This window comes from Nothoprocta perdicaria, unplaced genomic scaffold, assembly GCF_003342845.1.
Source record: "Nothoprocta perdicaria isolate Ctin4 unplaced genomic scaffold, notPer1 scaffold_101, whole genome shotgun sequence".
In the NCBI taxonomy this organism is placed as follows: Eukaryota; Metazoa; Chordata; class Aves; order Tinamiformes; family Tinamidae; genus Nothoprocta; species Nothoprocta perdicaria.
The window spans coordinates 1,058,788-1,084,667 of NW_020454106.1; the positions used below are offsets into that span (position 1 = coordinate 1,058,788).

The 25,880-nt window shown below is 45.1% G+C and overlaps 1 protein-coding gene across 1 annotated transcript; it reads right to left on the minus strand.

Moving 5' to 3' along the window:
- Positions 1-336: 336 nt before the first annotated feature.
- On the minus strand, positions 337-25,308 carry MTMR9 (myotubularin related protein 9). Its single transcript, XM_026040845.1, has 11 exons — positions 25,250-25,308; positions 24,201-24,510; positions 21,570-21,678; positions 20,531-20,656; positions 14,718-14,891; positions 12,026-12,243; positions 10,333-10,494; positions 7,433-7,574; positions 6,510-6,730; positions 4,339-4,490; positions 337-4,055 (listed from the first exon to the last, which is right to left on the minus strand). Exons 2-11 carry the CDS (start codon positions 24,383-24,385, stop codon positions 3,892-3,894), a joined length of 1,653 nt encoding a protein of 550 aa, XP_025896630.1. The 5' UTR covers positions 24,386-24,510; positions 25,250-25,308; the 3' UTR covers positions 337-3,891.
- Positions 25,309-25,880: the final 572 nt, after the last annotated feature.

The following is a 25,880-nucleotide window of genomic DNA, read 5'->3' on the forward strand; positions in this document are numbered from 1 at the left end:
AGGACTGCATCCAGGCAGGTTTTGAGCAGCTCCCAGGATGGAGACTCCAGTCTCTTCCCAYAACCTGTATCAGCATCTGTCTCCCTTCAGAGTTCTTCAGCATCACCGCTCCTTTCTTTCCAAATCCCCCCCAAAAAGGTAAATAAAATTCACCAAATTCCATTTTGAATTATGAGCTGAAGAGAACCAGAAGCATCAGTGAGAGCTTATGCCCAAGTCTCGCATCCACCCACTGAAAAGGAGATAATCGATCCCGCAYGACAATTAAGGAACATTTTTAGAGTCTTCAAGATTTTAATTCAGACAGACATTTCCACTGTGTTCTCAACAAGTCTACAGCAAAAGTTTACAGCCGTTTTATATCTGTTATTTCCCCGAAATGGATAAACGATTGTAGGTGTTACAGCTTCTTCCTTTGTCCTCAATGTTACCTTTTCACAATATATTCAACACCACAACAGGGGCTGGGATGCTGTACACACACAACATAGTTCTAACAGCAGCACACAGCTCCCAACCCTGTTAATTATTTGATTTTAAATCAAGTTTGAAGCAGCAGCCAAGTCCAATTAGCAATTCCAGATGTTTGGACAGAAAGGCATTCCACCTATGTCCTGAACCAGRTAACAGATATATAGTACACATGACTTTACACATAGTGCTATTCAGTGTCACACAGTTACAAACCAAGTGGAATTGCCAGCAGAGACATTTTCCCTCGTGCAGGAACCTGTGCACGACAGCAYTTTCCAAGGCTTTAGCAAAGCATACGTGAGACGCCAATACGCTATACAGTGCAATTTAAGTTATATCATATGCAACATGGACAATAGTGCACTTCAACAGATCGCCACATTCAAGAGAGCAATACAATCAACATTTTGCAGGTATATTTCCCTTTRTGTTCATGAAAACTGTGCAAGTTAGTTCCTCTTCCCTTTTTTTTCATGTTTTTCTTTTTGGTAAATGGCAGTGTCCACATCGACTGACCCTAAGTGTTTTCAGGGGACTTTATGAGCAGCTTGTTAGGTGGATCTTTAAGCATGAAGGTTGTGGAGGGGCAGGGAAGCAAAGAGCATCAGCCTCAACCTGGAAGGCACTGGAGATGGAAAGGTCCGGAGGGACCACGCGATGAGGCCACCACACAATCTGGGAAGCACCTTCTCCTAGGAGCACCTGCAACAGTCTGAGCATCCCATCCTAACTCCAGCACCTCTGGAAGGTGTCTGTTTGGAAATAAAGCCTCCAACGCTGGCGCTTCGTTGGGAATACAAGGTGTAGTAAGGCAGAAAAGCAGGAGAGCCACTCGCTGTTCAGAACTACACTAATATTTAGCTTTAAGGCTAAGTGATCCACACKGCCACTGAGCCCAGGCAAACACACACCACTCGGGGGTGTATTGAGCCCTGAAACATGAGTGGACGATGAAATGCAGCTCAAAGACTGCTCTGCCTTGAGTTAGCTGTCACAGCTGCTTACTCAGTTTCCTCACACACACGCAGCTTGCAGGAGAGGCTGGAACAGGCAGGCAATTACATCAAAAAACCTCCTTGCTTCTCTATTATTTAGTTCAATGCATAATTACTATGTTAGGAATCTACAGAACCTTTACATATTTTATATATAGTCTACTGGAGAGAGGAGAAAAAAAGTCCCTTCTTAATCCTCATCTGACTAGTAACGGCGCGTTTCAGGCTTAGAGGCACGGCAGAAATTGTGACTGGGATGGGAATCCTACACCGAGGCAGGTGCAGACAGCACAGCCATCACTTTAAAGGGTACAAGCAGTCATTTCAAGGGCCTGCTTCGCATAAATACTTGAAAGACGGTTCCAAAATCAGGGGCTGGCAGCGGGAGGAAGGCAGGGCCAACCTGYGTCTATGTGTTATGTAACGGCGGCCACTAAACTGCCCTGAGAACTATTCCTTCTGTCAATCTTGATTTAGTGAACAGGAGTGCCCTTCTCCAAATATATCTGGTATTAAAATGAGTGGGAATTATTTGACCGCCCTAMGGCTGTTTCTGTTCAACGGGGATCTCTTTCTGAAGCAGCCCTTGTAAAATGAAACCATGCAGGTTAACTCTTAAGGGCAAAGAAAGAAAAAAGCAACAAAACCAAAAAGGAGCRCTTTAGGACCACGTTTAGGCTAGTCAAGAAGAAAATACTTAAGGAAACAAGGATTGAAATAAAAGGCATTAAGGTAGCAATTAAAAATCACTATCAAGTCATTTTACATAAATGATTTCCTGGTTATGGAACACTTATTTTACAGGTCATGGGATTTTTGTAGACAATTCCTCTCCAGATACTTTTAAGACAACTAAATACCYTCCATTCYCATACAGGTATATACACACACACAYATTTCTGTAAAAGCAGCTTTTAAATAAAGGCATCTTTGTTCCAAAACACAAAATGCCACGGCTGGGGATAGTTCAACACTTTCCAAAGAAGTCAATATTGACCTAATGCAGCTCCTTTCATTTCAGAAGAAAGCAGCTAACAGCAAGGAACTTGTGAAACAGTCCCAGCCACATGATCCATCTTAAATTCACATCTTCTTGGTCATATAAAGCCAGCAATGGAATCAATTGAGCAAGTGTCTAGACAAGTATTTCAGACTTATTCTTGACTGCGTTATTAAAGGAGGAAAAAAAAGTYTCCAGTAAAGATCAGAATTAAGAGGCAGGTTGCAGACACAAAGAACAGCTACAGAAGACATTTAACTTGAAAAACAGCTGATCCCTAATATTTTTAAATAGTTTAAGCAGCTAGAAGTGATCTAAACAAGGGAGCATTTTTGTAGTGATAGCTTCTTGATCAGCAAAAGATACCTGATATGTTAGATCAGACCTACTTCTATCTTTTGCTTTTGATTTTTTTAACRTATAAAATACCTAGTATGCACATGAAAGGGAAAAAAGAACACACCTGGAGTACAAATGTTCTGCTGAGACTTAAGTTAGGAGCTACTGTACATTTTTTTTCACCCTAACAGTGACGTGAATCTATTTAAACTTACGAAAACAGCCAGTGCAACCAGAAGCTTGAAGATCAGCGTAGCTCTAGCTAAAGGGACATGTCCAAGTCACTGCTTTGCTCAGCCAGTGAACACCTCTGCCAGCTACTTAACCTCTGTTTTCCAAGCAGGAATAAAAAAAAAAAAAAAAAAAAGAAAAAGGTTATTTGTCAAGAGAGATTTGTTCGTGAGGCCCAATTCCACCTGAAGCTCATGGGTTACCTGCTAACAGCAGAACCCCTACCTTAATTCTGTATTGCACTGAAATTTTTTATCCAGCTTGGAAATTTAAGTTACTGCTCCCAAGCCAATGCTTAACACAAAGTCTTATGCAAACACATAAAAAAAATGGTGTGATTTAACTAAAAGTTCAAGATTTTTCCAAAAAACTGAAGAACTAAGCTGCCTTAGCTACCCTTGGAAGGGGGGGAAAAAGGTACTTTTGGACAAAATGCCTTTATCTACCGATCTCTGACTTTGTATTTTATTCCTGCCAAGGGAGTGCTTGGAGAGTTTAACAAAAAAAAGTCCAAAATAAATTCAAAACATCCTGGCTCTTGGCCCAACCTGGTGATCCCCAGAGTTGGACAGAGGTGAGAGCTCCAGCTTATCCCGACACTAYACACCATTTACTAGAGCCAGAAAAGCTGCCAGGAGGGGACACCACGCCTGGTTGTGTACGTCTTCTGTAAACAAAACTGATCTCTCCCCCCAAAAAARCAGGGATGTGTACATAGTGTGAAGGTGTCAGCGGTGAGGGGACTGAGGATCCATTGCACCAGAGAGCTCTGCAACACATGCACTTTCCATGTTGAGTCTTTAGTGTAAAGAGGAGTTGAAAGGAAACCCCCGAGTCCAGAGCCCTGCAAGCTCAGGCGTTCTCCTGCATCCGATCATCCGTCTCCAGCTCTGCTAGCTGCCTCCTCAGTGCATTAACCTTTGCCTTAAGTTGCTTGTTGTATTCTATAAGGGTGACCATTTCTTCGTAGGCTTCGTCGAGGAACTTGGAAGACCTGTTCCATCGGAGAAAGACACCTGAAAGCCCAGAGGGAGAGCAAAAGTCACAAGGGGCTCTGTTACAAGCTCAAAATGCTTTTCATGTTCCTTCAGCTCATATGAGCAGCATGATACAATCCACATTTTTCTCCCCTAAACCTCTCCCCTAAACATCACTTCGAAGYTCTGACTCACCTCTCAGGATTCATCACGCCCAGTTAAATAAGGTTAATCACTAAAAACAGCTTTTTTTTCCTTTCCTCTGCCTTTAGTAGCCACTAAATATACATTGCACATAGCAGAAGGCACAAGCCTGGCCTACCTTCCCAGAGCTGCAAGCTCTGCGGGGCAACAGAGGGCCAGATGACCAGACTGTTGGCCTCAAAAAGAGGGTTCTTGTATTTGTTCAGTTCCTGGGGCCTGTTCACCCACGACCACAGGGACATAGTCTTTTGCTGCAGCTTCAGTTTAGACCTAAAAGAACAAACATGGCCAAGTTAGCTTCCACATTTCAACTATAAACTCACTCTGCTCTGTCAGAACTCTGCAAATTAAAATATCCCAAGTTTTCCCACATACTACTAGCCCAGAAAAATTAAGGGTGAATAATTCAGGCTAATCCCATTCAGTAGCATCTCACCAACGTGGCAGTGAAATGGTGATGCAATTTACTCAACCTAACCCTTTACAATTTATTCCAAAGAAGAGAGGGCAAAAAAATGACATTTGTAAACTGGGAAGCTGCCTTTTGTCTGGAGAAAGAATTAACTATGAAATGGTCTGATACGTCTCGAAAGGAACTGAATTATTATGCTGTTGTCAAAACAGAGCCATGAGGGATGGTAAGAAAGGATCGCAACACAGTTGTGAGGGTAAATTAAAGCAGGATTATTGCTGGAATTGCACAACAGWCATGCCTGATGAGTTCCCTCTGGTGGCAGAAAGCATCAGAGCACAGAGAGAAGGCAGTTCTGTCATCCTGCATTAAATCCACCTCCAGGAGGTGCCTATTAAGGCTCTCTATTCCTTAGATTTTGGCAGACTCCAGGCTGCTTGCATCAGCACACTCAAGTGGGAGGATTTGCCATCCCTGTGCATTSCTCAGACAACACAAGCTTAACATTAGACTTCAAAGTTCTGTGCTCACAGGCAGACATATTCAGATGTGACAGGCAGATTACTCCATGTAACATCCAATGCTCTTTAAATTTGGCTTTATTGGTTCTAAGTCCAATTTAGTTTCACAGATGACCAGCTGAGCAGCCCTGCAGAAGACAGAGTCTCTTCTAAACAGAGGTTACTTTAAGGGCAGAGAGGTTTCTAAGAAATTTAAAGCTGTATTTGTCCACTTGTATCATCAGCTTTACTTTCTCTTCTACTCATTCAATTGCCTTCAGYTTAGGAGATTATGTCTTAGCGGAACCCACAGGCCTGAGAATAGAACTAAGCTCAAAATAGGAATTCAAACCTCCTTTGGCATCATGGGAGGCTCCAGTCCTCCTTGTTTAATGCTCCTGGCAGCTCCTTAGTGCATACTCAAAACCACCCCACCAGCACAATGCTCTTTCTAGACCTCACTAGGGTGCAGAAAATAAGGGTTGACTGAGTCAAGTCGCAAGCCACAAGCTCACTAGCAAGCTCAGCACAGGTCCAATGTTATCTGGGCAGGCAGACTGCAGCAGGAGGCAGCGCTGGCTGCTTCCTTTTAAAAAGTGGAAGAGCATCATCCTGGTCCTCTTTTGGAAGCTGGGCCACTGCACCTCCACGGAAACCTCAAAGATGCCTGCAGCCAAACAAGTAAAACACAGATTGTTTTGACAGGACCTCTCCCATGTCTTTCCACAYGCTGCAGTTCACAGGTGATGCAAAAAAAAGCAAATGCCTGAACCAACAAGCCCTCCTTTCCCTATGGATGTTGTAACCATCAGGCTACAGAGTCATGTTCCTCCCTGACAGTTACTATATTGCAGTTTTCACTTCTAATGTCCTTCACGTCACCAAGGACGTTCTCCTTTGGTCCTGTGCTGACAYGTTTTGCTCCCCATAAGCCTGACTTCTGTCATTGCTGAGCTCCAGCTACTAGTCCTTTTATGGAAAGARTCTCAGAACAGCTGAGGTTGGAAGGGACGTCTAGAGATGATCCAGTYCAACCCCCCTGCTCCAGCAGGGACACCCAGAGCACGGGGAACAGGTAGTTTCTGTGCACGAGACTAAATGAAGTGGGCATATTTCAAGACTACACAGGCAGACAGGATATTAGCTTATCCCTTAGCTCCCATCAAGTCACAAGATGTGGTCCTGTGACCACRTCTTTGGTCACAGGAGCTCTCTTGTAAATGGAAAAGCTCCGTGACGTTAGGGTAGGGTAGGTGACCAAAAGAAGAACTTAACCTGTKCTATAAGAGACTGCACAAGCACCCTTAAGGTGGCCCTTTCATACCAAGAGACCTTTTCTTTGCCAGCTGCAGGTTCTGAGCAAGCACCCTCACCAACCTCTCGTTTTCGTTGTTGCCCAGAAAGGTCCCAAACTGGGAAGCGTAAGCGTGTTCGAAGAGCATGATGAGGAAGTGTTCGTTGAACTCAAAAGAGCAGGGGAACTGACGCAGGATCTGCCACACACAGTCCAAGAAGAGCAGGAACACCGGGGCTTCCCATTTCTGCTTGCTGTTCGAGTAGGCTGACTGGGCACAGCGCTGCTGGAAAGGGTGGCCAGCCTGTAAAGAAGGAGCAGAGAGCATCACACACAGTGGAACAGGATGCAAACACATCTAGCAAAGAGACTTCAGCACAGCCATTTCTCTCATTTTTATGCTTTATTAAAACTCTTTCCTACAACTGCACTTTGGCAAAGCATTGGGAGTCATTTCTCTCCATAGAGCTATTAATACTCTTTTCCTGCAACTGTAGTTTGGGCCAAGCATCCAGTAACAAATTGCTAGCAAGAGTGCCCAGATTTACTGTGCCCATTTCTGGCTATGTACATAGCACTACATTTTATTATAGATTTTAATTTGAGAATACAATTTATTAGAGAATTTTACTAGGAATGAACTGGTGAAGGGGGCAATGAAGGACCAGACTGAGGCCAACTGCAGTGAGAATACGAAGAGTGGAGCTGGAGTTTTGTGTTTTAGTCTGATCAGCGCTCAAAAGAGACGCCCAGACTACACACACAAAACAGAATTCCCCCAAACCAAAAGAAACACCATGAGAGGCAGAGGATACATGGAGTCCCAGAGGGACAAATGATTCAGTAACGATGCTGCTGCTTAGGCCAAGGGCTGTTCACACTAAGCAGGACTGCAACAGGTTCCAGTCTTTTTGCTGACTCCCAAGCTCTCTCTCAGCACAAACCTCTCTCGAGTAGCTCAGCATTTCGCTCACATGGATATTGCTGCTTCAAAGGCACTTCTTACCTGAAGCCACTCTCTCACAACAAGTGATTCAAAGCCACGTATGGTCCTGCACCTGGGGTCCAAGATAATCTGTGCCAGAGAGGTCACCTGCAGCGTAGAATCGGTTCCTTCAGTCCCATGAACTAGGACCGATGCTCCTTCCCTGCAGGGGAGGAGAGGAATAGGAGTGTGAAATAAGCACAACACTTCCCTCGGATGCAGGCATCCCAGATGCCAACGCATCTCCAGGACACTAATGGCACCACCCTGACAACGTTCAGGTTTTGATGGTCTTGGCCTCTTCTTCTTCCACCTCTTAAGCTTAATCTCATGCCAAACACAAGGACGATTCCTCCTTCACCTTAACAGTGCTATGAGTTTTGCTCACACCTGGGCTTGGTTAAGTGTGTGTTAAGATCCAGCCTTAACTGGTGCTTATGGCAAATAAAAAYAAAGCATTCAGTGAACATATAAAGGGGAATACTTGGTCTCCTGTAAGTTGTGTTGGTCACGGACAAACTTGTCCAAGAGCCAAGCACAAGGGCCCTCACTCACCATCCAGGACAAGAGAATCAGCAGAACAAGGTGAGGAGCAGAGGCAGGCCAGAGGCACAAGGGCAGGAAGCCTCTTCACATTGCTAAGGTGCCACGTGCTGTCACCCAGGACCACCATCCAAGCCAACTGATCCCCTCCCCTCTTCCCGAATCCTTGGCTGTGTTTGGGTATGAGTCAAGTCCTCCTGAACAAGGAGCAGGTGGAGTTAAGTGCCATTCATCCCTCCCAATCCTTGGCACAATGTCTTATTTCTGGACAAACCCTTACACTAGACACAAGCTAAGCTGCAAAAGTGGTGAAAAGGGATAAATCCACCAAGCAAGTAACCCTGCTGATAGATTTTGCTTTTTGAAGTCAAAAGCCATGCTTAGGGTGTAGATTTTTTTGCACCGTCTTCATCCATAGCTCTGGGTCTAAAACTGTATCAGTGCTGCTATCTATGAAATAACCTTCACACTCTGTCCTCTCTCTACCCCCCAAGCAGTGAGGGATCAAGAGGCCTCTTACTGCAGCTCTCCTAGGGGCAATTGCACAGGTTACCTGTCAAGCCTACGTCCTGCCCAAAGCRGGACACACMGCCAAGCTGGGTGGAGTGGYCGRCACTCCGGAGGGCTGTGCTGCCATTCAGAGGGACCTGGGCAGAGAGGAACCTCATGAGGTTCAACAAGGACAAGTGTAGGGTCCTGCACCTGGGCAGGAATAACCCCAGGCACCAGTACAGATTAGGGGATGACCTGCTGGAGAGCAGCTCTGTGGGGCTGGGCCTGTTGAGCCTGGAGAAGAGGAGGGTGAGAGGGGAGCTGGTGAGTGTGTCCAAGGAGCCGAGGGGAGGATGGAGGGAGGAAGGTGCAAGCTCTGGTGGGTGGTGGCCAGGGGCAGGCCAAGGGGCAGTGGGTGCAGGTTGCAGCGCAGGCAGCTCCATGTGGCCGTGAGGAAGAACTTGTTTGGTGGGAGGGTGCCCGAGCCCTGGCCCAGGCTGCCCAGGGAGGCTGCGGAGGCTCCTGCTCTGCAGATCTGCCAGCGCRCYGGGATGYRCCCGGGTGCCCCGYGCTCTGGGTGTCCCTGCTGGAGCAGGGGCTGCGCTGGGGGAGCCCTGGGGGTCCCTTCCAACCTCAGCCATCCTGGGACTCTGTGATCATAACGCTGTCACAACCTTCCACTTTCCTGGCCCCAGATCTTTAAGGTAACACAGAGATTCCCTCCCACACTCCAGAGATCTCTCCCAGCCATTCCCTCCCCTGGGACCAGCAAATACAACCGAAACATCCTCATCAGCTTCAACTGTGAGCAACCGGCTCTGCTGTTCTGGGCTGGCCAGCCGCTGCTCTGGGTAAACATATAAATGGAGAAGTTTAAGAGAGGTTAATAATGACGAAACCATCTGCTGTCCCAACACGCCCGAGGAGTTTCGTCAGTGATCTTTCCCATAGTACATGAGGGGGAAAAGAACTGCAGATAAAACCATCGATCGAGAGCAATCCTTCCCTGGCACAGCCCGTAACTAAACGTGCAAACTGTTCCAAAGTGACACTGCAGCTGGTATTTTAAAGGAGCAACGCTGTTTTAGCATTGCTGCATCTCGTTYTACTTGTGTATCTGTAGAATGAATTCTCTGGCTGGAAAAGCCAGCTCGGGGTTCACAGTTTTGGGAAGATTCTTCTCCCTTCGTGGCTATAAAGGGACTATATGCAGAGCGCTGCACTCAGTCTCACACACTCCAGCACCTGAGCTCTCCAGCCTGAGATACGAAGATGTTTTGAGGACAAGTTAACCAAATTAACAGCATTTATTTAATAACTGCCAGGTTAAGAGAGGTCGCATGCCATTTATAAAGGGATCAGCAGGATAGCTCGGATAGGGCTATGGAGATAAATGTTTCACGAGCAAAAGATATAGGACCAACTCCTGAGGGAAACAAAGCATATTAAACTCCAAGCAAGGTGATGTACTGGAAAGCTTCCACTGAAAAAAAAAATCTGTTTTAAAAACACTGTGTGTGTTCTCATTTTACTAGGCAGCCACAACAGCCCTTCAGATGGGCACATTCTAATCTAGACGTTCAAAGCAAACCGAATTAGCCATACTGAATCAGGCATGAGAATAGGTCTCAAACAGATGATCTAATATCTGTTCTCAGTTATTTTTTCCCCCCCTCAGGCTTGTACTCATAAAGAGGCGAACATGATGTACTGGAGGAASATTCCTTAACTGTGATGATGAAAGAGTATTTTCCATGGGTACAAGCAAGCTGGCTTCATGGTAGCCCAATTACTAAGTGCCTAAGCAGGAAAKGAATATTTAACAAGAAGCCTGTAAGAAGGGAATGAGAAAAATCAAGATTTCTGAGAAGAAAAAGATGATTTACCTATCAATACACTGAGCGGCCAGACAAGCTGCAGTCAGTATCTCCTTGATGTGAGTCAACCAGTTGGAGGCCTCCAGCTTACTGAGCCAACGGTCCATATTGTGTGACTGGTCATTACAGGCTTCCACCAGTTTGATGAGGCTTTCCTGCAGAATATTGAACCTTTGGAAAAAGCAAAATATTATTTAAAAAAAAGGCCAGCAGTGGCACAGCAACTGAGACAACACACTCACAAAATGACATTCAGAGATTGTGATCTAGGAGTTGGGCACTGAGGTTTATGTGTTGTTACATCATACAGCAAGACTTGGTAGAATTCAAATCTCTTTATTCCAACTTGCTTTTACTGGGAACTCTAAGACACATCTAACAAGYAGCAGGATGTTACTCTTTGGACACAGGCTGTCACGCTCCTTTGAGGACAGCAACTGCTTCATGAGCTATTAAAATACTACAGCACTTTCCTTATTTTCCACAAGCTCTTTGTGTGCTCAGGCATATTTATAAAATGTGTTTCAAAACATCTCATTAACAAATGCAGCGTGACTGCAATCTGGCTTGTACATTAGCAATTATCTCCATTCTGTGTGTTACACCCAAAGTCTCAGGGTTTTCTCTCCCCCACACGCACAACTCGGACCTGCAAGCTGTTACCACAAGGACACAACCCCACTATTGACAGAGATTTTTAACTAGACTCAATTTCTTAGCATAGAGTTGCAAGAAAATGTGTTTGACTGCATTTTTTTTTTTTAAATAACAGAAAAGGGGGAGGTTACACTTTTTTTGAGAGCTGTTGTAGTATGTCCCCAAGCCTTAGAAAGCTGGTGCCCTGCATGCAGCTGGTATTGCAGGCACTTCTCTCCTTATTTCACACTGCTTTCAACGTGCACCAAGTTACTGATGGATCAAGTGCTGCTTAAACAACATTGCTTCCAAATGTAACAAAGCAGGCAGCAAGTAGGTAAATTAAAATTGTGTTACTTAGATGGAATTGAACTTGGTTTTGATGTATTTTTTACAGATAGACTTAGACATCAGTCTTGTGTTTTGCTTTATTTATTCGTAAGTAACACAATTTTAATTAAGTTTTTAAGAAGCAAAAGACAAACTATTAAAAGCAAAGAGCAGGAATTCCCTCTAGCACAAGAGCTGGTCTACACAGTCCTGGAGGGACAACTGCTTTTCAATAGCTCCAGTAACATTACTGCAAGCCCCTAGGGAAGGATTCTCTGAAACTAAGGGTTAAGAGCAGTTTTATCAGGTCAGAACAAAGTTTATTGAACTTAGTAACTTGTTTCTAAGCRGCCAAGCACTATTAAATGAGCAGAGGAAAGTGCAGGGTAGGAAAAAGGTGACTGGCACAGAGCACAGTCCTGACTTCCAGAATGTTCCTAGCAAAGGACTCCCTGTGTGCTACGAAGATGAACACAAGAAACTGCCCTGCAGATGGTCCAAGAAACACATTGCTCAGGGAGACGTCTGATGTCTGAAAGCCGCAGCAGGTTGTTCAGAAATAGGAACCAAACCCAGGCTTTTCCAACCCAAAAGCCCTGATACACATAGCCTTTTTGTTGAAGATGATATGATTTTGTTGACAGTGACCAGGACACGTAGGACACTGCAGGAAGCCAGCATGGCCAAGGCACCCCACAAAGCCTTGTGCAAGGAGGCCCTGTGTGATTCCACCCACCTCTCGATGGACTTGTGAATTCTCCTCCACTGGGGATAGTGAGCTTCCTGTTCAAAACCTCCTCCTTTGGCCCTGGCCTGCTGGGCGACGTTGAGGGACCTCGTGTCAATAATGTAGCCCCGCTTGCCTGCTCGTAGCGTGGCGTTGATCAGCTTCTCATCTTCTTTACACCGTCTCCCATTAGTACCTGTAAGAGGCTGGCTGCTTCGCATCATTACCTGCAGGGAAAAATAATCAGCAATTAGGCACAAGAAATGGGGAGGCTTAAAAGACATCAAGTACTCAAGCCCCAAACCTAGAGGAGAGGTTAAATTCACTAGGCAGAGAAGACACCTCCACATTTTTTAGCCTGTGAATAGACTGCAAACCATTGCGTTAGATCACTGGGTCTGAGCTCCAGAAACAGAGCTGCTCTCTAGAAAAATGCACTCTTAAATTCACAAAGGAGACTCCAGCTTTCCTTTACAGTGCAGGTTGCTAATGATGCTGAGTGGGATGGGATGCATACACTGTAATTTGCTTTCTCCATCATCATAATTCAAACCCACCCTTGATCTTCAGCTCTTTTCTGTGGATTTACACCAAGTGCAGCTCTCATCCCCCTGCACTTCTCACTTGTGTCTGCTTCAAGCTCCACATCTAGACACAGATTAGGGAAATATTTTCAGCTGTAAATCTGATGCACAGAAAGAGCACCCAACATTTAYCAGGTTCTTCCTACAGCTCCAGTTCTCCCTTGTCCTGGATCTTTTAGTTCCTTTCAGACTCCATAAGTGGTTGCCCATAATTTATCTAAAAACCAAGCTAGAAATCCTTGAATTAARCATTCATTCAGTAAGCTACTTTAAGTAACACACCTCTTCCCAGGGGTCTTTGCCTTTAATTAGTTCTATAACATCATCTTTGCAAGCCACAAAGCTGGCTTCCTGCTGATGCCTTCTTAAGAAGTCGGCGTTTTTAGGATCATRATTTTTAATCTCTTCATAACCCTGTTTTTAAAGCACTCAAGTCATTCACATTTCAAAAGTTACAGTTTTACTCGTCGGCTAGACTAATAAAGCCCTGGTTCCCAGAAGCATAAGCTGAGATTTCCCCTCAGAAAGTGCCTTTCACATCATAAAGCTATTGCATCCCAGCAGCAGAAATGCAAGGCAGCCAGTCAGCAAGCCAAGCTGCCCTCTCAGACTCCAACCAAGAGAAGAATACGTGACAGAAAGCATTMGCGTCACAGGTTCAAGCACTCCAAGCTGAATATCAATGTACTCCTCACCCTTGAAACAGGCACAGTTCAGAGATGTAATTGAGCAAATCCGCCTTCAATGGTTTTCAGGCAAGCAGAAATCAGGAGTATTATGAAATTAGTGGATGGCTGATTTTTAGGCAAGAAAGAAAGGAGATATAGAGCAARCTCTTGGGTCAGGCCGGACACCCTCTAATTCATTGCAAATCTTGGCAACTGGAGGTGAGGACACATTACAGCAGGAGGACACATTACTCAGGAGCTTGGCTGARTCAACAGCCTCCTGAGTTTAGGGGCTGCACGCGCTCCACACTCCAGCATCCTCACAAATGGTTTAAAGGAATTATTCAACTGTTTTTTTTACAGCGCATTTCTTAATTACAGCATGCTTCAGGTAAAACAACTCAAAACAGATAAAAACAASTCAAATAGGCTTTGGCTTGCTGGAAGGTGGCAGATCTGTGCGACAGCAAGACTTTGCTACTCCCGAGTCATACTGAGAGCCCTGGAGAGTGGATCACAGAACGTTCAGTTTGGAAGGGACCTCTAGAGATCACCTAGTCCAACCTCCCTGCTCAAGCAGGGACACCCAGAGCATGTGGCACAGGGCGGCATCCAGGCGGGTTTGGGAGATCTCCAGAGAAGGAGATTCCACAACCTCCCTAGGCAGCCTGTTCCAGGGCTCTGTCACCCTAACACCAACGTTGTTTTTCCCCACATGGAGATGGAACTGCCTTGGTTTCAACTTGCACCCATTGCCCCTTGTCCTAGCCTTAGCCACAGCTGAGAAAAGTTTGGCCTCTTCCTCCCTACATTCTCCCTTCAGGTATTTGTACATATTGATCAGATCCCCTCTTAATCTTCTCTTCTCCAGGGAAAAGAGGCCCTGCTCATGTAGCCTTTCCTCATRCAATAGGTGTTCCACTCCCTTAATCATCTCAGTTGCTTTGCGCTGGCCCMTCTCTAGAAGCTCCACTGATGGCTCCGATCACCCCGCAGATGTTTATGCGGCTGAAGCTCTTATGTATTACAGCAGCTGGCTCCAACACACTTGCTTTCATCTTGACCTTGTAGGGAGGGAGATGGCCCACCACCCCGGGACAGGAAAATATGGTTTCTGCCACCCTTTCATCACGGAGCCCCTTGGCAGGCAAAGCAAGAGAGGGAGCCCGTGGTGGCTTTACAAGTCTCAGCTTGCTCTGTGCTGAGGACAARCTCATGACAGATAAAACTCCTAAATCAGTTGATTAACAATTATTTCGAGAATGCACATTACTCCCTCCAYCCCCCAGAACTAGCTGCACCACACACACTCAGAAATAAGCTGTGAAATAACAGCAACGAATGCCTCATGAACAGCATTAAATCTAGAGCACACGTTACGTTTTTCCCCCCTCAATAAGGCTGAAGAGACCTGGCCAGACTCRCATACCTCCTTCAAACACAACTTACCATACCATTCTTCTTATGATAATAGCTGAGGACGGGGAAGCGACTGCCGTGGCGGAACACGGCCACCTTCCGAAGCGCTTCGTCATCAATGGATTTGGGGACAATGACGACGGCAGGGTAGGAAGGACAGACAGAGAATTCCTTATTGATGCAGCTCAGACGCCATTCATCTGTCTGAAAGAGATGAGGATATTGAGGTTTCGTGTCAAAAAAAGCATATTGCTGTTATAGGGTATGGTATAAAGGAAGAGGAACTTCTACATTCAGAATAAAACACAAACACACAAATTATCGCTGTTTTATTCAATTTGCACCACAGAAAAAACTGGTTGTCACCACTGGCAGTATCAGTTTTGCTCATGCAGAAATTGGGACTCTCCTCGCAGTGGCTAAAATGCTGGCGGGTCAGACCAAAAGTTCATCAGCAGAGAAGTCTCTCTCCAACAGAGACATAAAGATGCCACTCAGGAACAGAAGACACATCTGACTCCTCTCTCCAGTGCCTTCCTTACCCCTCTCTACTAAATGAGATATTACAGATACTAGAAGGTATATATTCCCACCYGGCCCTTTTAGTGTCCGTTCATAGGTTTGTTGACTGATTTGTTTTGGTGTTTGYCATAATATCTTACTGCAGGAGCTCATTATCCCAAGTGCAGATACTTCCTTCTCTTGTCTACAAGCTTCGAGTGAGTCTTGTTCTTGAGACATGGGATTCCTTAAACACCACTTCCACACTTGGTACATCCACATCCCCAGCAGACAGCACCCAACAAGCCCACATTGTCAGAAACGGGGCTTTATGGCTTTTAATCCTTTCCTGGCTACAACAGGCAGCATGTCTGTGCTATACACAACAAAATGATTTAGAGCTCTTCCTCCAAAAGTCCTTCCTGGAACTATCACGTCCTAAGCACAAAGGTCTCCTCGTGAGCTCTAGTTATGTAATTTTGCAGCTTCCAGCAGCCAAACGCTTGTGAAAGAACCTGCTGGACACTGGCACCCTGCACGCAGCACGTTGTATTTCTGGCAGTCACTTGGCAGAGCCCAGGACACCAGATACCCAGGGTCAGACACAGGACGTGGCTCTGCCCGTGTTAAAAGCAAAGGTCATCAAGTGGCCACGTCGAGTAGGAGCCCTCACTTACTGAAATCCAGGCTGGAACTGCAGACACTGCTCTCACTGCTGGCTGAAAACTGAGAATTTACAGTCTCAAAGAGCTCAAGGGATGAGAGCACATTGCTGCRTGAGGATACCATCCTCAGACAAGAAGCAGAACTGCAAGATTTTAATCCAGATCTTGGTGAACTTTGGTCTCAAATGCAGCTTTACTCCTGAAAGAGAGAGGCTGTTCAGCAAATGCTGGGGATCTAAAGGACTTTGGGGRATTTATTTGCCCCAGAGGGGCACAGAAAGAGGAGCTCACAGCAGAAAAATGCCTGAAGTTTGGCATAAGACTGAGCTCTCTGTGCCCTCAACAGCAGGGACTGCTTTGCTGGGCTGCACTTTCAGCTGATGCATCCTTATCCTGTCTTCATTATATCCAACAAAACCTGTGGGCACAAGCTTGGCAGGAAGATGACCCAGAAACCTCTAAAACATGCTTTGATTTTAACAATGTCAAACTCTTAAAAGAAGCAGCCAGACTGCAGTCGGATTTGCCTGTGGAAAGCTCCAGGCAAAGAAAATTAATAAATAAAACGCAATTTAAAAAGCCTTTCGAAGAGCAATAGCAAAGGAGACCCTGAGAGCAGCTATTACTAAGCAGCAACGTGAAAGAGGCATCAAAAGGCAAGGAGGACCCTAAGTAACTCCTCAGCTGCGGTGTTTTGAGCACAGATGGTGAAGCATGAAGATGAAGAAGGCAAAAAACCCACAGCCTCTGTGGTAGCCTTGGAGGGACTGGCTGTYGCTGATATCACCACTATGGAAAGCAATGAAAGGATCAACCTGATTTATGTCCCACTTTGGTAATTTAACTCTGCACATAACCTCCCCCTCTCCCCATTTACACCATGGGGCAGATGATGCCGTTATGTCATCCGGTTATAATTTTCTCTTTTAAGGGCAGGAGGAGGAGAAAGGCAGCAATTAGCACCATTTGTCTCCTGGAACATATTGACTTTTGCAGAGATCCAGGCAATCTCTGCAGTGCCAACTGCAAACTGATAAAATATGAAGTAGATGATGGTAAAACCCAACCAGTGCAGAATTCTTTTTTACTTGACTTAGGGTACCTGTAATTCTCAGAATTAAACTATCTGCCATGACTAACCAGAAGTGTGAGGGGAGAGCAATTCAACTACGCACAGCATGAGATGCAGCTACAGGAAGAAGCAAGGATGTCAGGAAAAGAAAAGTAGGYTTCATCCTTAGAGATTAACTAAAATCACGCAAAATGAAACTCAAAGGGCAAAGTTAACGTTTCTTGCTCCTCACAGCAAAAGAGAACTGTACTTTAGGCCTAYAGAAAAAAAACAAAAAATACTAAATTCAAGCTCAGGTAGGCAGCAGCAAAGGATTGTGGAGAGGGAGAAAACTTGATGGAGGAAGTAAATATGGAGAATGGATGGAGAGTAAAAACCCATTTCACACAGGGCACAAGATTTACCATTTCTCATGTTTGCACTTTTCTAGGACAAGAAAAGTGCATTCTAGGACAAGAATTTGGCTAGAGATACTGATTTTTCAAATGCACCTGGAAGGCTACAGTAAGTTATTCTCCTCCCCAAACTTACAATACCAAAAAAACGAAAAAAGCCTCTCAAGAAATTAATGTAAAGGAATTCAAGCTTCACTAAGAAGCCTTCAAGATAAGYCAAGACACCAGCAGGCATCTGGAAGATGCTTGCAAAGCAGCAATGACATAAGCTATTACCAAGGAGCAGGCAGGAGGCAGCAAGCCCTGTTAGTAACAGATTGCACATAGACCAGGAGCACAAAGAGAGACACAGGCAAAGACTGATGCTCTTCAGTAAAACACGGGCTGTTCCTGCCATTGCAAGCTGAGCACAGAAACAGAAAATTCAGCTATTTTTGAGAAGCTCTAAGATACTACATAAAGCGGAGTTAAAATGGCCAGAGCCCTAAGCTCTGTCCTGCATAGATAATATTACAAAAATACAGAGAATAAGGAAATTTAATTCGGTGGCAATGAAATACTTCCGTGTTAATGACACAGCTATTGCTCAAACTCTTCCTCAGGATCATAAACTTCCCATAAATTGAAGATTAAACTCAATTTCCACAATTTATAACATTCTGTTAACAGCCCTCAGTTGTAGAAGTTGACAGGAGGGAAATCTCTCCATCCTGACCTGTTAAATCTTCTGACTCCTCAGAAAATAGGAAACCCAGTGCATATACTCTGTAATTCCATTTAACCACTCAGTTATGCAATAGTGCAGTGAGGAATAAAGTTTCTATACAAATTGCACCTGGGATGTTTGTAACCACCCTGAATCACAGGCACCACCTAGTGCTTCATGAAAAAAATAAACAAATCATGAGCTGGATGAGMAAATATTAACTGTACTGTGCATCTCCTGCACCACTCCTCTATTTGTCAATGGTATCTTTAAAATATCATCTCACAGCGCAGTCATTTGGAGCCAAAAGACTCTGCAACTTTTACTCCATTCCTGTGACATTTATGTAAAGTATCAGCTAAATATTCCATAGATTTGCAAGTGGAAAAATGTCACTGTCTATTGAAACACTGGATTTATTTGAACAGCAAGTCAAGGACTAGATGCTTGAGAAAAGCCCTTATAAATATTTTAATTATAACGTATGATTACTTACTGGTATCTATACTATGGTAGAAAGCTAAATAACTTCTTTGTAGTTTTTACTTTGCTGTTCTAGAAAYGGGCTCAGAGCTTTAAAACTCACATGCAACACACAAACGTGGAATTTATAACATACTAGAGGTGCACTGGGGGTGAAAGGCAGTTCTCGACAAGCTGTTACCATATTGAGGAAGGCAAAACACAGCAGATGCCGACRGATGATTTAATGGAGAGGGAGGTAACCTTCTGGATTGCACTCATTTGACTTTTCAGAGAGAGAAAAATTTAATCAGCCATTCACTTACTCCAGCCTGTCACATAAGGAAGTGTAATTACAGAACAAGCAATATTTGGTCAACAGTATTTTTAGCTGCTGCTCAGGAAAAGTAAATCACTTGAACGTGGCTTTTGTCACTAYTTCTTGAGCTGCAGCTGAAGTTTTTGGCGTAAAAGCCAAGAATTAATCAACAGCTGTTAGACGAGCATATTGAAAAGAATGAATTATTACCCTTGAAATCTGTCACTATAAAATACATATTTTTTTTAAATACAAGTCTTCCAAAGAGTGCACATTCAAAAAACCAAGAGAACCACAAATAAGCTGCCACTGCACTTTCAAACCTGTATATAAAAAAATAGCAAATCAATGGATTAGTGCTAGCAGCTGCATTGCGTGGTGGTAAATACAACAGTCAGAAGTGATTAGATTCCTGAAATCTAGAAAGGATTTCAGCTTGGCACAGAAATCAAAACAGGAATGGAAGCAGAACCCTCTTCTGCACTTTATTTAGCGCTGAGGGATTCCCCTTCTGTTGCTCTCACACTCCCTCCACTCCCACCCAAATAGCAGCTTTCAGCTGCCTGCCTTTTGATTCTCATTGAAACGCCTGCAAGCTTCTCCTGCTGAGCTGAGAAAGTATCTGCTGCTTTGCCTCCAAAAAAGGAGTGCTCTGATCATGAGTTTGAATTAATCAACTGAGATGCAATGGAAGCTGTGGTGCTAGTTTTAAAAAAGAGCAGGTTTTAGGATTTCTCACAACAGGAGGCAAAGGTTTGAGAGCATTCTAATGACGAGGCAAAAGTAGAAATGTCTTTTCTAAATTTTGTTTTTTTAAGAGATTTTTATCAGAAGAATCTGATCAAACTGATTAAATTGTTCAGTTATTAGTCATATACAGGAAGTAACAAATGCACACAGGTTGGGTTGCAGATAAATCAATTTTTTTGATGATTTGCTAATGAATGTGGTCTCAGAAACCTAAAAAAAAAAATGCAGCMAGGGCACTATTTAATGTAACAGAGGCTTGAAGCAATAGGAGAAGCCAAGCTAAGCCACTATTAAAGCAGATAGGACCCCACAACTGAGAATWCTCCTGCATCAAGTTCAGCATCCTAAAAACAAGTGTGACAGACAAGACACAACCTGTAATTTCATAGGATTTCTGCCCCATAGGCACTGAGATGATGTCAGCATAAGCTGAGAACACCTAGCAGAGTAAAACTGGAAATTTCCCTTGCTAAATCCTCTCAACATTTTCCTATTATGAACTAAAGAATACTTGGAACTGCAATTTGTATCTACTSTCATCCTCCTATAGAGCTATGAAGTCCCTGGCCATTTTAAATAGGCCTAAACTCCTCACTCTTACGATGAGAGAGCCATCTCCGCAGGGTGAAAACATTTCCCACCTTCTTCTCTTTCCAGTAACTTTCACAAAGCTCCCTTATAGATGCCCTTGCCTATGGTGTCACACAAGTACCAACTAGGTATAGTTAACATACACATAGAAATACTCACTCTTTAAGCACATAGGTATTTCAACTACACTCAACTTCCACCCAGGTTGCTGTAGTTTTACCATCCAGGATTTCCATCCCAGATTCCAGTATTTCCATCCCAGACATTGCTGAGTGAAATGCTTCAAAAAACTATTTGCACAAATGCATTTTCTTTTATCTGCCATTACGTAATAGTTCCAGGATACCTGAATGTTCGTGCAAACCCTTGAGACCCAGCTTACCAGTGAACTGAGAAGCTCGAATTCTTGCTCGGGTAGGAAAGAGCGCCAACCATCTTCAACAACTTCAAACATGGGCCGGTAGAAAAACGGATACATGAGRGTGACAGAATCCAAGGTGGAAAGAGCCTGAGTAGAAGAGGGAGTTTAGTTTAGTTAGTCAGGAAGCTTAGGAAGTCAGTTAATTCCTTCAAATTGCTATTCATTTCCAAAGCAAGATGGTGCCTTCTTGTAACATTGCAAATGCAAATTTAAGCCACAGGTCTATGAATAGGTATTTAAGACGCTCTATTTTTTAGCTTATAGAGCCATTACAGAAGATTTCCCTGCTATTTTGATGCACTTTTGTCCCAGTACTGTATCTGCAGAGAYGTGCACAGAGCAGATGAGCCAGCTTTCCCAGAACACCACAGTGCTCTGCTTCTGTCAAAAGGAGCATTTGGTACAGTGAGCTCCAGCCCATCAGAAGCAGAATATATCAGCTGCTTTCAGAGTACTAGCACTTGTCCAGTTGCAGAAAGCAAAACACTAGAAAATAGTGACAGGCAGCAAAGCCTTCAACATCACCCTGGCAGCATGTCCTGGCCTGCTGCAGCATGTCCTTGATTTTGTCTGCCACCCTCTGTTGCCACATAAAACAAATTACTGCTGCTGAATCACAATGCTTTTCAAAGGAAAAAAGGTTGAAACCTTTTCATTTTCTACACGTGAGATGAATCCGTCAACAGAATTGTAGGCAACAGTTACTCTGAGATTATAAACAGTTTTACCTGGGGTGGGGAAGGAAAGAGCACTGTTTAATACGCTGAATGACCAACAGTTAGATGCAGTGTAGTTTAACAGTCACACAATATGATCTGCTTTTTTAAATGCCACTTAAGTTTCTACTGCTTCCTGTAGATTTTTCCGCACAGCATCACTCACAGAGGCTACACAGAACAACAGTGCAGCAAAAAAATGAGAAAATTGAATGCTGCACAGGCCCAAGTGAGCACATCTTGCATAGTGTTCACCTGAGCTATATATCAGTATGAATTCTTACCTCAATAGAGCTAGCAATGTTCAAGCACTCCTCCATTCCAGGTATATCCAGCTGAATAATGCGCAGATCTTTACATTTTATGATGATGGTACCCAGGGAGCCCACAAACCTACAGCAAGAGATGAAGAAAGAGTCTCTTAGGAACATGATCTTCTAAAGTATGATGGAGATGCGATAGCCTACAAGGCAAAATTCCATTAGTACTAATTCATGTGCAGTACCATGCATCCGGAGGGAGAGAAGGGAAGGGGAAATCTATTTGACTATTTGTAACTTGTGCTGTGCTCTTTTTATTCTATCCTTGTGATATGGCAGTGAGTGGAAGCATTAGAAAACAGAGAGAGGTTTTCCTCACTATTTTGCTATGCTTAAAATATGAAAGAAAAGATTCAGCTACTTTCTGATGACACTGGAAGACTCAGTTGGAAGCTTCCAGATTCAGCAGATGTCTTGAAACTTCAAATGGCTAAAAATGTTTGAGTTTTTTTAAAAAAGCATCTCAATCTGGCTACACCACATTCCCTTGTCTTTTAGAAAAATAAAAAGAAAAGCTTGCTCTCCAACACCTGTAATGCCATCAAACTGTTTCTTATGCAAGTCTCCGAGAAGTACTGGTCATGGTCATAATGTAACTCAACCCAGAAATGTTTTGTTTCAGTAAAAACAAAACCCCAAACCACTGCCACAACAAGAACAACACAGAGATGCTCTCTCCATTCTTTAMCACATATCTGGAAGAACAATGTCAAAACAGAAAGAAATGAGTGTCTTCTTCATGCTAACTAATCACTAGTGTTCACAGAAATTATGTGGGTTGGTAAAGCAAAGAACTAAGAAAAAGCAGCCAAGTCTCCTCCTAGGCCACAATGGTGCAAGCACCACCAGAGGGTGATGGAAGAGCAGAATCTGACAAAAACCGAGGAACCAAGTCCTTTGAAGATTAGCCTTTAAAGGACTAAAGGCCTTTAAATTCCCTCTAAACTCAACCTGTAGCTAGACCATGAATATATAAGCAGAGAGCATACATGCCCTAAGAGCAGAACTGATTACCAAGCTCTGAGTTGCTTCATGTCTCCTCTTCCTCCATTTCTTTAAGCTTCACATTAGATCTCCAACAAACCCTACAGATCATATACAAGCTGCTTAAAAATTAAACAGTTTGACAATCACTTGACAGTTATAGGAAAATATTATTTTGTACTAGAAGTGAGAAAGTAGTTTTTGAGCCCGTAGTTAGAGTTATGTTAGAGTTGTTCTGCACCAATAATCTGGCTAAGTGCAACACTAAAAGTTCCTATCAGAGCCTTGTTACTCCAGTCCCTCCAACATTCAACTAAAACATCTTTKTTTGTTTTTTCTTTAACTGCAACTGTATTTGCACGAGGGAATTCTCAAGGACAGAGATAACTATTCGAAGGACCTTCTAGAGGGCCAGCAATAACACCTAAGACTGTTTGCAGACATAACTATTASAAACCACGTGCTGAACTACCATTTCTTTACTCTCTGGTAACATAACTTAATATCAAATGAGTAAGGAATGTTTTAAGTTGCATGCTTATTATAGCTAGGCTCAAAAAATAATGACATTTGTCTGTGATTATATTCAAAATACAACTGTGGCTAGTACAACTGATAAAGAGGACAGCACCAAAGCACTCTGATGAGTGAGTTGTACAGGATGGGAATARTTTTAAGATCCTTTAAGATTCCATCCTTTGGCCAAGTGCTAGGTTTGTTTTAGAAATACTAAAAGAAAACAGCAGCACAGGAGCAAATTTTACTAGTGCCTGAGACTTCTCCCGTTCTTAGAGTCTGAGGGAGCCTGATATTAACTGCTGCTGTTTAGATTTCCTTCCTTGGTAGTAAGAGAGGAAAATATTTCTTCCAAAACACTTTAAAGGGTGAGAAAAACAARGTTTGACTTTGTAGAAAAAAAATAACTATGACTAAAATAAGTAAAGGGTTAAAGTGAACACGCAGAATACAATTGCAAGATGACATTTCCAGCCCATCAGAAAGTTGGGAGACTCATCTCTGCAGCCTCTCTGACACAAGGAGGAGGGCAAGAATAGAAATGACTCTCAGGTGCAGTAGTCACCACTCAGTTTTGCTGCCTCCTTCTGGCTTCTCCTGCTGCTGTATGACTCTACAAGTGCTTGTGGAAACTGGTAAAAAAGATCTGAAACTCTCCAGCAAGAGAAGAATGATCGGGGACCAAGTAGATCTGAAGTTGACTTCTGGCTCTGCCATCAGTTTTGCTGGAAGACACTTGGAAAACTGCTTAACAGCAACTTCAGCTTCAGCTCTGAGGAACAGCAATAATGATATATCCCTTATTAAGTGTTTTAAGGGCTACTGAGGAAATAGTACTACTAACAAAAGACAGAGGAAATTTAAATATAGAAGGTCTACCTTTTAAAAGAAAAAAGTCTTAARATGCAACAGCCATTTATCAGTTTCCAAAAGGAATGAGAATTTGTCTGTCCAAGACAATATCCCAACCCATGTTCTAGATGATCAGGCAACTCTCCTGCCCAGACTTGAATTTGGAGAGGCCACAGCGCGAATCTGGCACTTTTCATCTCGTCACAAGAACTAGGTACAGAAAGGGGGAATTTGGACACGCACCTTTTCTCAATGGAGTCGATATTGGAGTGCAGCAGCCAGAGCTCCTCAGCGTCGTCCTGGCGCCGCGAGGAGAGAATGAGGTGATGGCCAGTGAGACACAGCGTCCCCTCCACGGCGGGGTAGAACGGGCGGTGCAGCACCACGTTGTCCACGCGGGGGGTCTTGATGAGCTCCGCAAACTCCATGTTTCCTAGTGAGGACAACGGGCCCGGGAGGCCCTCGTCTGACACCAGCTAGGAGATACAGGAGCCCTTAGCAGCACCAACAGGGMCAGGATGGTGGGGACCCCTCTGTAACCCGGCAGGAAGCCCTGTCAGATGCCAAAGACAAGCAGAGTCGTCACCTAAGGTCRGCTGCGCTGTTGGGAACAGCCTCCCCTATTCCTATGAGGGCGGACAAGGGGGAAAATGACGAAATTAACGTGGGGAGAAGGGACAAGAAAAGAGAAAGTGCATTCAGGGAGCAGAAATTCCAGTGGAGGGTCCCTGGGTGAGGAGAAGAGGCTGGAAACGGGCAGCAAGCGCCACAGCCGCCACTTCAGGGAGGGCTGACACAGCTCTGAGCCCAGGGATGCCAATGGGGAGATGGAAGGGTGCCCAGCACCCAGAGCGGGGCAGCTGGGGGAGCCCCTTGGTGCTTGACAGAGGGAGAGGCAGCGCCAAGAGCCCCTCAGTGCCAGAGAGGGGCATTAAAGAGGGCAGCTGGGACCCAGGGAACCCCTCAGTACCTCAGGGGAGTCAGAGGGACTATAAAGGGCCGGCTGGGGGATCGTGAGGGCAGCCGGGGCCCAGGGGACTCCCCGGTACCTCAGGGGAGGCAGGGAAGCTGTAAAAGGCCGGCTGGGGCATCCCGAGGGCTGCTGGGGCCCAAGGACCCCTCGGTACCTCAGGGGAGCCAGGAAAGGAGACTGTAAAGGGCCAGYCAGAGCTCCCGGGGGCGGTTGGGGCCCGGGGAGGACCCCTGGGTACCTCAGGRGAGCCGGGGGGGCTGYAGGGGGCCGGTCGGGGGCTCCCGAKGGCGGYTGGGGCCCGGGGAGGACCCCTGGGTACCTCAGGGGGGCTGTAAGGAGCCGGTCGGGGGCCCCCGATGGCGGTTGGGGCCCGGGGTCCCTGGGCGCGCGGCTGGCGGGGCCCGGGCCCAGCCCCGGCCCGGCCGCGCTGCGTTACCAGCGGTAACGGCCGGAAGCGAGCGTGACCTACCCCGGACGTGACGARCTGCCGAGCCGTCCCCACGTGACCTCCCTGCCCCGCCCAGAGCCAATCCCCGCCCGCACCTGGCCTGTGAGGGCGGAAGAGGTCGAAAAGGGGCTCGGCGCGCCCTTACCCTTACAGGAAGGAGCTCTCTTCCGCGCGGCTCGGCGCAACCCCAACCACGAAACTATCGTTCCGCACCGCTTCCCGCTTTGGGGGCGGGGAGGAGAAGGGGCGGGGCCACGAGAGGGGGAGCCAATGGGCCCGCGGGGGGCGTGGTCAAGAGGGCGTGGCGGGAATGGGGGCGGAGCCCGAGAATGGGAATTTTGGGGGGTTGAGACCTAAAATTTGAGAGTTTCAAGGCGGTGGGGACAAGGGTGACTGTAGTGTTTTGGGGACCGGGGCTGGACTCGTCCAGCGGGTCTGAGCTCCCAGGAGCAGGGGAAGGCTGCTAGGGTAGAGGTTTTGCCAAAAAATGAAGTAAATTAGC